Source organism: Natator depressus, chromosome 4 (genome assembly GCF_965152275.1).
Source record: "Natator depressus isolate rNatDep1 chromosome 4, rNatDep2.hap1, whole genome shotgun sequence".
NCBI lineage: Eukaryota > Metazoa > Chordata > Testudines > Cheloniidae > Natator > Natator depressus.
Window position 1 is genome coordinate 138,026,000 of NC_134237.1, and position 13,477 is coordinate 138,039,476.

Below are 13,477 nucleotides of genomic sequence, written 5' to 3' on the forward strand. Positions count from 1 at the left end.
TAGTGGGCCAGACAGCAAGCAAGGCAATTAACACCTGAAACATGTTATTTGTCACCCCTGTAGCATCATCCCTCCCACACAGCTTCACAAAGTCCATATTCCAAACTTTTCCCCTGAAATGCAGCCAGCTCTGGGGAAATGCCTCCCAATCATCAACAGTGCCATGGGAATACAACAAGGAAGAGTATTTTGGCCAAGGGCACCCTGATGGATGGAAAATTCGCCAAAGGATTCTCAGGGCAGGACGAGTGCCTTTTAAGGTCTCACCTGTAAGACCTTAGAGCAAACGTTATCATTCATTATCTGGTAGCACCAAGAGATCCCAGCCAGGGGCCAGGGCCCCATTGTGCTTGACCGTGTATACAACAAAAAAGACAGCCTCAGCCCCAAAAAGCTCATGCTCTAACTTGCTTGCAAATCAAATTATCTACCTCAAAAAGGACTGAGTAAGCACCCCAGTGAATCCAACCCAGAGAGGCAGGGAGCGATGGCTTTCTAAGCCCACGGCTTCACCCACCAGAAAACTGGGGGCTGATTAAGCAGCGTTATGTGTACTGTACTCTCTCTCCTGCACGCTCCTTAGTACTGCCCCGCCTTTGTTGAATTCCCAACTGATGCAGCTGTGTTTAATGAGCTGGGCTGTTTGGGATGCCACGGGCTACACTACAGCATGGACAGAACCTTTTCCACTTGTGCACTTTTTTCCAGGACAAGGAAGGCAGCAGAATCCATTACAATAAACAAAAAATCATGTGTTTGGGCCTGGGTTTAAAAAAAAGCAGGAGGGGGGGAATTGTCTTTATAAAGCCCTTTTGTTTGGACCCTTGTGTGTGTGGCAGGGTTTATTTTTGTAACTGTGTAAAGTGCCTTTAATGAACTCTGCTTTGTTAAAGCAAGTGAGATCATAAGTCCGCATTGTAACATTTTGTTGCTCATGTTGTCTTTGGCTGCGTTTTTCCTAAGGAAGGGACTCCCTCTCTCCCCAGCCAATCAGGAGACACGAAATCACCCCTCTCAAAGCCGGTCTGAGTTTTATTTTAAACAACAAACTCATTGTGGAGGCAGAGAGGAGAAGAGACTTGGGTGGACTCCGACACTATTTGATTGTTCACTCTTTCCCACCTCTTCCCTCCTGTTTCAAAATAAAGGGTGAAATAACACCGAAGATCCCCACCCTTCCCCCTACCAGAGTCAAAAAGCTGCAAAAGGAATAGAAGGAATATGTTGGTGGCTCAGTGCAGGGCTACCACAGCATTCTGGCTTCTAAAGCTGCTAGGGAACCCGGTTCTGTGTTTTAATACAAAGGCAGTGAGTGTCTCTTGTCTAATGGTGAGCACTAGGGACTGGGTGTCATGACTTCTGAGTTCTATTTCTACTCTACTGTTGCACATGCTCAGTCAGATGGAATCTTCAGAGAATTCAGCTGCCAAACTCTAACAAGTCTCCACTGAGCATGTGCGAACAGAGACTTATAGCTCAGCCATATTTGGGTGTATGATCACAGAGATGGCCGACAGCACAGCCCTGACACCAGGACGATCCCCTGGCAAATCTCAAGTCCTTGCCCCAAAACATGGGAGCCTCTCAATGAAATGATCATGAAAAAAAACCCTGTAACATGTCTCTTTCCCCAGCCTCATTCTGGAAAAAAAAACATTTTTGCAGAAACTTTAAAAAAAAAAAAATTCAGCCTGAGGCATGGAAAATTTCAGCCAAAACTTATGATTTGGCAAATTTATAAGAAACTGAAAACAGGGCCTTGTAATGGGAAGTGTTGGGCAACCTTAATGATAGACAGTGCTACCAGCTCCACTGAGAATACAGACAAGTGTTTATTATCACATAAAATGCTCCATATTTCTCGGGATATAAAACACCACTCACCTCGCTTCTAGTTGGGATGAAATCCTTCATGGTAGGCACATTTTAGTATAATTAAAAAGACAGGATACAGATGCTCTTAATCCCATGAAAATCTGGTTTGAGTCCCAGCTCCTTTAAGAAAAACACCCCTAGCCTTTCAATTCCCGCACCTCCTTTCCAAAGTTTCCAGGGTGGACAGACTGCTCTGATTTAGTGTTTGGTAGTAAAAATAAATACTAAAGATTTTATAGATGTGCCAGTGTCAGGTATTTTCTTTTCCAACTGGCTTTTCACTCAATTCTTTCATTCACAATAAACACGACGTGAGCTGGGCCTCCCCCTTCAGAGAGGTTCTTTGGTTCACAACAAGCCCAGGAGCTTAAACTCCCTGTTTCTTTGTGGGAAGGAAGAGGAGGATGGTTGGAGGGAAGGGAGCAGAGGAGGGATTCAGGGGTTAAGTGGGGAATGGAAAAAGTGATGTTCTTTCTTCATCCCATTCCAATCTGAGCTTAATTTGTACAGTCGCTGGTGTTTTGTTAACATTAAAGTTCCCAGGCCAGACTTCCAGAAGGAATTCCCTTTCAGATCTCCCTCAACGCTATTAAACAAACAAAAAGAAAGAAAGAAAAAGAAAAAGGAAGATGGACGGAGGAGGAGAAAGCCGAGATACCAATATCTCTGCCCGTTATGAAAGACGGGGCCTACAGGTTGCCAACTCTCCAGGACTGGCCTGGAGTCTTCAGGAATTAAAGATTAATCTTTAATTAAAGATGATGTCACGTGATGAAATCTCCAGGAATATGTCCAACCTGAACTGGCAACCCTAGACCTAGTGCAGCTCTCACATGATACATTAACAAAAAGGGCATGGCACCTCTCTGGAGAGATCATCGGCAGGTCTCGGGTTGGTGTCAGCAGTTGCTAGGGGCTTGTTTCCACCAAGAACGCTCTGTTAAACCCCTTTTGAATGAACACCCCCCTTGAGGGGCAGGCTGCCTGCATGTGCTCTGGGGTCTCTGACAGGATTAGATGTGCTCTGTTAGCATCCTGCACCTCCTTCTCCCCTCCTCATTCTTCTCATGCAGCCATAATGGCACTGGAATCATTTCCGACCCACAGTGGGTTATGGGCGAGGGGAATCAGAGCCCTGCTCTACAGATGCACAGGGTCATCTGCTCCTGTTTACACCACTGTAAATCCAGCCAGTCCAATTAATGCAGGTGTCACAGGGCAGGCTCTCTCCCACTCTGGGGTCCCTTAGAGTCTTGGACGCTTCTTGCTTGTCAACACCTCTGGGTGTTTTGTTTTATTGATGTTACCACCACCAAATTCCCATCACAATCCCTGTGCAACATGTCTACCTACCGTGTCCTTCGACCCTCAGCCCTTCCTCCAGGAAGTGGGAGCGTTCTTTGCAGCCAGAGACCTAGCCTCCAACAGCCTCTGCTAGCACCTCCTCCCGTTGCATATCCTTCCTGTGCTTTTAACTAGCCTCCCCAGCTGGTGGGATAATTAGCTCATCAATGCCAAGTCTGCTTAGGCAATTAAGTACTCTCCACCTCCATCAAGCCTTTCCTGGTGGACTTAATTATTGCTGACGTGGTCAGCGTGCTGGGTCAGCTACTGGCTCTCAGCACTCTGTCCCACAGGGGTAAATAAAATGAGAATTTGACAAATTGCTGAGTGCAACTCGCTGCTGAGAGGCTGATACAAAGGGCCAGGTTGTGATCTCTGTTACCTTGGTGGTAACTCGACTGAAGCTAATTGAATTTCTCTGGATTTGCACTGGCCAGCATCTCTGAGAACAGCATTTGGTCCCTGGGGCACCCTGGAGAGGCTTCCTGCTACCAGACAGCTGGCTGGTTCACTCAGAAGCTACTCCAAAGTCAGCTGTAGGCGTCTTGACAGCCTCCTCAGCAGGATGACGCCGAGAGACGCTTACATATGGGAATCTTGTTCTCTCTGCACCACTCCGATGTTGCTTTTGGTGTGGTGATAACCAGGGGCTGCATGCGCCCAGCTCAACTGTTCTCCTAACTCTTCCTCTGTCACCAGTCCCTGGTTTTACCTCTCCTCCCCTCTCACTGTTCTTGGCCTCAGTGACAGCTTGTGGCAGTGAGTTCCACCATCTAATTATACCCTGTGGGGGGTCAGTATCATTTCTCCTGTCTTACAGATGGGGTGTGCTGAGCCATAGAGAGGGTAAGTGACTTACCTGAGGTTATGCAGTACCTATGTGGCAGCACTGAACTCAGACCTCTGGGAAAAAGTCCAAAGAGCCATGGTCTCTGCTTCTGCTGGGATCATCTGAGATGGGAGTTTGTGGTCTGTTCAAAAGAACTCCGAGACCCACGAAACTCCTCTCAGACCATCCAGTGGGAGAGACTTAGGCTTGCCACAGACGTTGGCCAGATCCACATGAGAGACCGAAAGGCTCCAACCTCCATTACCTAACCTCTGATGACTGCATCCCTGTCAGCCCTCCCAGACAAAGGAGCCCCCCAGTGGGCATTCCACATTCAGATTCTGAAGCTAGCTCTAAGCCTTGAGCAAGCTGGAGGAATGTCCATGCCATTACTGCACATGCCACGCTCTCTCCTTCCTCTGCAGAAAGACGTTGAAAATGGGAGAAAGTGGGTGTCCGCAGCAGCACAATGAAGGGATCCATGCGCGGTCTCTCCATTAATCTCAGTGCTGTGTTCACTCTGAAACTGAATAACAGCCACCTAAATGCCCACAGTGTGAACTGTTATTGATCAGTTTAAGGAAGGCGCAGGCAATGGGCTCCTTCAGTCAAATGCCCTGCTGCTTTGTCACAGCTGTGGCTCTCAGCCACATGGACTCAGCCAGAGAAGGACCCTGAAGACTTCCCTTGTAACTTACCCAGTCTGCTGCTCCGCTCTTCTTCAATAGCTGATTATTACTGCATATAGGACATCCCAGCTGAGAGTCCCAAAATACGTGGCAAGCATCACATGGGAATCACCAGACTGGATCAGCCCTGAGGTCCATCTGCTCCAGTATCCCATCTCTGACAGTGGCCAGCAGCAGATGCTGCAGAGGAATGTGTGACTAAACTCACTGTAGCAGATGTAGGATCACCTGTCCCCCATGAAGGCCTCATATTGATCCCTAATAGATAGAGATCAGCAGGATACTGAAGCAGCAGGATTTCAAAAAAACTGGCATCAACTGTTATACTCTGGATGGTCTTGTTATCCATATAAATGTCCAGTCTCTCGTGGAGTCTTGCTACATGACATCCAGTAGCAGTGAGTTCCGTCATCTAATTGTGCCTCACCAGACCCCAGGGGTAGGTCAGTTCATTATTCCCATTTTACAGATGGGTGAGCTCAGCAACAAAGGCGGGAAGTGACTTGCCCAAGGTCACACAGCAGACACATAATAAAGCTGGGGAGAGAACCCAGGCATCCTGACCCCCAGTTCCTACTTCTAACCATTAGACAACACTCCCCCCACCTACAACTAGGCCTGGAACACAGGAATTGTGACCCTCATACCCTCCGCTCTAACCATTAGATCATACTCTTCAAGGTAGGCAGAACCTGTGGTGTGGTAATTGAGTTCCTAGCTGCAGTGGAGAGCTTAATAACATAGAAGTTTCTTGGTCAGGATGTCCTCTAGCCGCTGCTGAAAGCATGGCTCTCTGTGTTTATCTCTTCACATGACATGGAGTCAAAAGTGAGTGAATCCCTCTCTCTAAATAAGGAGTAAAGGAAAGGAAAGAGGCCCCCAGGGTGGTGAGCGAGTGGGGAAAGCGGAAAGCCAGGGAGGAGGCCTGTGAAAGCTGCAGCAGGAAGGAGGCAGAGCCCTGTCTCAGCGCAGCAATGGAGTCCATAGTGCAAATGGTGCCGCTAGAGACGTTTGATTTTGCGGGATGTTTTGATCCTTGCTGGATCCGTAGATCTGAGTGATTCCAGGTGGCTTCTGGTTTAACAGAGAAAGCACAAGGACACCAGGTAAATACTCTGATATTTGCCAAGGGTGATGCTGCTGTCCTATGTACCTTACCTCTCACTGGTGAGAAAAAGAAAGAATACTCCAAAGTGAAAGGCTTTTGATGCCCATTTCTTAGGCAGAGAGAATATTACATATGAAAGGGCCAAATTTATAGGAGGTGCCAGGAAGAAGGGGAAACAGCTGAGATTTTTATTCCTGCAGTTCATAGTCTTGCTGAACATTGCAAATATGGAATGTGACAAGAAGAACTACTAAGAGACAGGATAGTTGTTGGTATAAGAGATATCAGTTTATCTGCACAGCTTCAGTTAGACCCAGATCTCACAGTAGCAAAAGCTATAGCAAAAGTGAGACTGCAAGAAACCATAAGGAACAGCAGTGTGACTCACAAGCTAGCAGCCTGGCGGGGACGGGACGGGACTGCATCAAATAATATTGACACAGGAAAGAGAAAAGACCCAAATGTGAAAGGAGCAGTCAGACCGAATTTACAACCTAAGAACAGTGCACAAGTAGAGAGTGGGAGAGCAAAGACCCTTAGTAGGAGGGTAGCTTGGAAAAGCTGTGGAAGGTGTGGCAAGACACTAAGCCATAGCTGGCAACAATGGCCTGCTAAACAGATGGAATGTGGGAGAGGCCACAAAATGGGACAATATACAGGTTATCAAGAGTAGTGGGAACAATTTAAGAGGGAAATGCTATTATCAGATGACGAATCCCTAATTCTGAGACTATATCCTCAATAGAGCAGGCAACACCTTGGTGCACAAGCATGACTCTAAATGGTTGAAGCCTTAAATTCAAAATTGATACTTGGGCAGCAGTCACTGAAATTCCAAAAAAAATTATAACCGATCCCGGGATGAAGAAGATCTGCAAAGACTAAATAAGATTCTATGTGGGGCGAGTAACATTACATTGGATGGTTGAGGCCAATTCCTTGAGAAACTGGAGAAAGGATGGAAAGTTCTTCAACAAATAATATATATAATACAAGGACTGACAACACCCCTAAAGCCAAATTCAGGGAAGGCATTACTCACCTAACCCAAATACAAAGATATTTCTGCTGGAAAGAGACTCCTGGACATCACAAATCATTGTGGGGAAACTCTTACCAACTATAACTCATTTAACAAAATCCTTAAAGGATCTCCTGAAAGGTCACAATATGTAGATCTGGGGGAGCACAAAACAAAATGCATTTCATAAAATAAAAACTATTGACAACTCCACCTGTTTTGGCACAATATTTGGTCAAGTATCCAACCATAGTAGCAGAGGATAAATACCGGAGAGGGAGAGGAATTATTTAAGCTCAGTACCAATGTGGACACAAGAACAAATGGATATAAACTGGCCACCAGGAAGTGTAGACTAGAAATTAGACGAAGGTTTCTAACCATCAGAGGAGTGAAGTTTTGGAACAGCCTTCCAAGGGAAGCAGTGGGGGCAAAAGATCTAACTGACTTTAAGATTAAACTCGATAAGTTTATGGAGGATATGTATGATGGGATAACATGGTTTTGGTAATTAAATATTCATGGTAAATAGGCCCAATGGCCTGTGATGGGATATTAGATGGGGTGGGATCTGAGTTACCAAGGAAAGGATTTTCTGTAGTATCTGGCTGATGAATCTTGCCCATATGCTCAGGGTTTAGCTGATCGCCATATTTGGGGTTGGGAAGGAATTTTCCTCCAGGGCAGATTGGAAGAGGCCCTGGAGATTTTTCGCCTTCCTCTGTAGCATGGGGCACGGGTCACTTGCTGGAGGATTCTCTGCTCCTTGAAGTCTTTAAACCACGATTTGAGGACTTCAATAGCACAGACATGGGTGAGAGGTTTTTTGCAGGAGTTGGTGGGTGAAATTCTGTGGCCTGCGTTGTGCCGGAGGTCAGACTAGATGATCATAATGGTCCCTTCTGACCTAAATATCTTTGAATCTATGAATTTATGGATGCATCTTCGTATGGTTCAGGAGAAGTGCGCACCCAGCCAGAAGGAGATCAGAGACGTGGTGCATTAATACCAAGAAGTGTCACAGAAACCGAGCAGCGGTGGAAAAGGAACTCTAGCAGTCACTTGGGCCGTGAACGGCTCAGTGCCTACCTGTTTGGCTTGAATTTTAATACAGAAACAGATCACAAATGCTTAGTTGCATTATTGAATTCAAAACAACTGGATGACCTTCCACCTAGGATTCAAAGATTTTGACTATGGCTGATTCAATTTTCTCTCAATGCTGAACACAGATCAGGGAAAGCATTCAGAGAGGCAGACTTTCTACCTAGAGCCCCAGATGTGCAGCCACCAATGGAAGAGGAAAAGGCTTTAGAGAAAGGTGACAAAGTCTAAACTGACCTTTTTCTGGCAGCAATTCCAGCATCTGCCAGCAGACTTCAGCAAATTAGAAGTGAACAACTAAAGGACGAGACCTGCCAGAAACTGACTCACCTCTGCCAAAGAGGGCGGGGTTGAAGAAGTCAACTGCCAACAGACCTGCTACCATATTGGCAGAATCAAAATGACCTTCACATGACCAATGGCCTGCTTCTGCAAGGATGGTGCATTCTTATCCCCACAGTATTTCAGAAAGTGATGCTCTCCAAATCCGTGAGGGACAACAAGGTATAAACAAATCCAGGGCAAGACCCCAAGAATCGATATGGTGGCCCAGTCTGAGTAGGCAAATGAAGACCTTAGTAGACGGCTGCAAAGGCAAGATATGTAACAAGAGCAGGAAACAATCACCAGGACCGCTACTCTCCACAGAACTACCTGACAGACCTTGTGTAAGCGGGGGAATAGTCCCGCTATTGTGAGGAACTTTCCTGGCTTCTGCACTACCCCGGTGAAGTGGGCTAGCAAAAGGATCTGAGTCCTCGCTCCCACTTCCTTTACCCAGTGGCCTCCCTGTCCTGGAGGACTCCCCTTTCACTCTCCTGTCTGGCAGAGTCCTTGTAACCCCAACAAGGCTGGGCCCAGGATTCCTGGGGGGCTCGACCCCCAACCCGGCTGTGGTCACCTAGGACAGGGGCCAGGGTGTCCCCACTCCAGGGTACTCTCTCTGCACTGGGCACTTCTCTGACCCACTGACCATTACATACAATTTAAAGCAAATGCAAGTTATTTAATCAACAACTAATTTTAAAAAGAATAAGGGAAAATGGGAAAGGTGAAAGGAAACACATCACCCCGCTCTGTGGCAGGGAACATCACAAACGGTGTCCCTGGAATGTCCGGGCAGTTCACAGTCTGCTCCTTGTGAGTCCCAGGCCCCTTCTCCGGCCCTGGCTGTGCTGTAGGGATGCTGTGGGTCGGACACTCGCTCTGGTGGTGGCCACATGCTCTCAGGCTCTAAGTGGTAGGACCCTTCTTCCCAGTGTCGCCCCCGCCCTGTCGGGGTTACAGTCCAAGCCTGGCCTGCAGAGCCTCTTGGCTGAGGCGTCTCCCTGGGCTGGGCCCGCTGGCAGGGTCCCCTCGCTCTCCCCAGCTGCTCACCGCACCCAGCTCCGGACGGCTCCAGCCCCAGCTCCACCACTCTGTCTCTGCACTGCTCTGCCTCCCGCTCCCTGGGCTGCTTCTCTGGCCCCTCTGGCTCCGGTTGCTGCAGCTCCGCTCCCAGGACAGGTCTGCTCTGCAGGCTGCTTCTGTGACCCTGCTCCCAGCACGGACCTGCTTCCTGGGCTGCTTTTCTGGCCCCTCTGGCTCTGGCTGCTGCAGCTTTCTTCCCATGGCAAGTCTGCTCTCTCTGGGCTGTGCCTCTGGCTTTGGGGCTGCAGCTCTGCTCCCAGGACAGGGGCTGCTCTCTCTGGATCTGGCCCAGCTCTGCTCCCCACCTCAGCTTGGGCCCCTGCTTTCTCCTTAGCTCGGCCCCACTTGGTCTGACCCAAGCAACTCCAGCTTACACGAAGGACGGGACCTCCCTGGCCTCCTGACTCCCTGATTAGCCTGCCCGCCCTGTCATTCAGGCTGACCTGGAGCATTGGCCTCTCCCCATTGTTCCTGGGAGCTGTCAGCCTCAGGGTCCTGATTCCCCATCGACCCTTCCCCCTTTTTAGTACTGGGAGCTAGAAACTAAAACACCCCCACTGAATGTGAGTAAGGGGGCAACAGCCCCCTTACACTTGGCAGCAACTAGCCAGAGATTTGTTTTTCTGTAAAGGACAAACATACGTAATTGTAGTTGATTACGTCTCCAGATATATTGACTTGGCTATACTTACACAGATCTCATTGGCACAGGTCATCCAGAAACTAAAGTCAATGTTTGCAAGACATGGAGTTTCTGAAGTCCTTATATCTGACAACAGGTCTCAGTTTTTCTCTGAAACATTCCTAGAATTTGCAGAGAACTTGGATTTTGAACTTCACACTAGTAGTGCATATTACCCCCAGAGCAATGGGGAGGTGGAGAGAGCAGGACAGACTTTAAAAGGATGTTTGCAAAAATCAGTGGACCTGAATAAAGCACTCCTGGTATATCAGCCAACACCGCTTGCGTCTGAACTATCTCCAGCAGAACTTCTAATGGGAAGATGAGTAAGGGCATCTTCACCTGTGGCACCACTACAACTTAGCCCCAAGTGGCCCGATCTGAAGGAATTTTGAAAACTGGGGGCGGAAATAAAAATGTGTCAATCACAAAACTCCAGTGTTCCACACAGAACAAAAGCGCTGCTTGAACTGAGAGCAGGACACAAAGTTTGGCTGAAAAGCTCTCAGACATTTGGAGCTGTTTAGAACTTGGCAGACGCTCCCAGTTCCTACCTAGTGGAGACTCCAAAAGAACTTCGGATTCTTCAATATTTCCCAACACAACAAAGAAGGGATCTGGGACCTACACTGTCTGGAAGTGAGCCCTGTCCACAGGGAACTTTATGCACAATCTCAATACAAGTGAGTAAATGCTCTGGAAGACTGATCAGAGCCCCGCAAAGACTTGATCTTTAGAATACTGCTCCGGACCAAGTAAATTCCATTGATAAGGTGACATGGTAGTGTAAATAGTTTAAAGGAATCTAATGTTTACTTTGGACTCTTGTGTGCATATACTTTGGTTTATAATTTAAGTTTCAATCGTTTATTATAAAGCACGGGAGGTGTGAAGTGGTTACAGAGTTCCTGGTCTTGTACAGTTACCGGAGACGATCAGGATGCGTTGCAGCGGGGAGCTTAAACATAGGAACTTCCTGATTAGGGAGTTCTCTCCTTGCTGCTTGCATGGCTCTTTGTGCCTCACATTACAGAGCCATACTAGATCACAGGATGTGGGAAGCCTAAGAGAGGAGCACCCAAATCAGAGCATCATTTAGACCGGGAAGGATCAAGTGTAAAGCAATGTCGGTGCAGAAATGCTCGTTATCTGCCCTGTATCCTTTCATTTCCTCCATGCACATCAGGGGAGCCTGACACTTATTACTGGTCAGTGCAGAGGGGACTATCACCAGCTCTCAGTCTTATCTGCGTTCACATGTAGACTCTTATCCACACTGGTGCGGGCGCACGCACAGGGACTGGCAGAATCAAGGTAGCACACTGCTTTAAACATCCCTGTCTTCGTTTCTTTTTAAAACCACCGAGCTCTCTGCTCTCCAGCTGTGCCACAGGCTTTCAACATAAGCCTGCATCTGTGAGCAGGGACCATTAGCAAAGCAAAAGCGACATGATTCAGGAGTGACCCAGGTCGACTGTGGTTTCTGGCTGCTTTCTCACAGAAGATTCTTGAAAGTCTGACTCCTTCTCTGATGGGAATCAGGCTACTCACTCCTGTTTCCTTGGGAAAACCTCCTGCATCTGTCTTCTGTTGCTCAGCAGCACAAACCCCCTTTTATTTCAATCTGTACCAACAATTACCCATAGAGCACTGAAGGCTGCCTTATGGATCCCTGGTCTAAGCTACCGTGCTAACTTGGAATTAAATTGTGTGCCCATACGAGCATCTGTGCTTACCTGAAAAACTGTCCTTGTCCATGGCGATCAGATCCCGAGCTTGGTATATGTAGCAACGCAGGTGGTATCTGCTTCCATCTTTATTGAGAAACAGGGGGAGAAAAAAGCATTCAGTTCTGCACCGCTGAAGTGCTGGAAAATCTGTGATAATTACACAAGGGGCTTGAATGTTTCCTTGGATCCAGGGTGCCATGTCTTGGGCCTAAGGAAGCCAATCAAGAGTAGCGCCATCCACAGCAATGGAGTTACTCCAGATTTACACCAGAGCAGAATCTGGCCTGCCTATTGTATATTATCTGGTGAATGGTCTAGTCTAGCCTTTGAGTTGTGAAAACCATTTTTTTGGTCCCACTACAATCGCATGGGAAATGCACCAGCTCCCTGCACTGTCCTGGTGGACCATACACTTACTGGGGCAAAACTTGCCTTAGGAGCTGGGCGGGGTACCTGCAGGGAGCAGAAGGAGGTGCTCCATAGCGGGATCCTCTACCCTAAGGCCTCAGAGTTAGCTACACATCGCACACATCTTGTGAGTCGGTGCATCCACCTAGCTGTGGATGTAATGACATAGGTCGCACCCCCATCCGCATTCCCTTTGCTGTTCCCAGCTTTTTCAGTGAACAAAAACGTCCTTCCAGGCACAGGACCCCTGCGTGGCAGAGGATCTGTCGTGAACATTCCAGTAGGGGGCACCATAGCAGCACTTCACTGAACAACTCGGCAGATGTTCATAGATTCATAGACTCAAAGGCCTCTTGGTAAGCTGTTCCAACTTGTTTATTACCCTCAATGTTATAAATTTACATCTTATTTCCAGTCTGAATTTGTCTAGCTTCAACTTCCAACCATTGGACCATGTTAGACCTTTGTCTGCTAGACTTGAAGAGCCCATTGTTAAACATTTGCTACCCATGCAGGAACTTATAGAGTGTGATCAAGTCACCCTGTAACCTTCTCTTTATTAAGCTAAATAGTTTGAGCTCTTTGAGTCTATCACCATAAGGCATATTTCTAATCCTTTAATCATTCTCGTGACTCTTCTCTGAACTCTTTCCAGTTCATCGACACCCTTTAGTTGTGGGCACCAGAGCTGGACAAAGGATTCCAGCAGCAGTTGCCAAATACAGAGGTAATATAATCACTCTACTTCTACACAAGATTCCCCTGTTTACACACCCAAGGATCGCGTTGGCCCTTTGGTCACAGCATTGCACTAGGAGCTCACGTTCAGCTGACAGGAAACTTTTTTGAAATCTCAAAATTTTTCCCAGTTTCCCACCTAGATCCACTTTCAGCATCTTCACAGCAAGCTTTAGGATCACAGAAGCATAGAAATGTCGGGCTGGAAGGGACCTCGAGGAGTCATCTAGCCCAGCCTCCTGTGCTGAGGCAGGACCAAGTAAACCTAAACCATGCCTGACAGCTGTTTGTCTAATCTGTTCTTTAAAACCTTCGACGATGGGGATTCAACAACCTCCCTTGGAAGTCTTGCTGTCATGATGAATATCTAGCCTCATCTATACTACAAATGCTAACAGCTACACCAGCAGAGCCCCCTAGTGCACACACAGTGTATGCTGACAGGAAGAGTTTTTCTGCCAGCAGAATACCCCCACCACACTGAGGGACATTATCTGCGCTGACAGAAGCACTCTTCTGTTGACATAATTGGGGTTGAG

The 13,477-nt window shown here is 47.6% G+C and overlaps 1 protein-coding gene across 1 annotated transcript in view; it reads right to left on the reverse strand.

Moving 5' to 3' along the window:
- DYSF (dysferlin) overlaps positions 1–13,477 on the reverse strand; it is a 303,950-nt gene that overhangs the window by 113,525 nt on the left and 176,948 nt on the right. Inside the window, exon 32 of the mRNA XM_074951962.1 lies at positions 11,799–11,876. Within this exon, the coding sequence (XP_074808063.1) occupies positions 11,799–11,876 (78 nt within the window). The remainder of the gene's footprint in view (positions 1–11,798; positions 11,877–13,477) is intronic.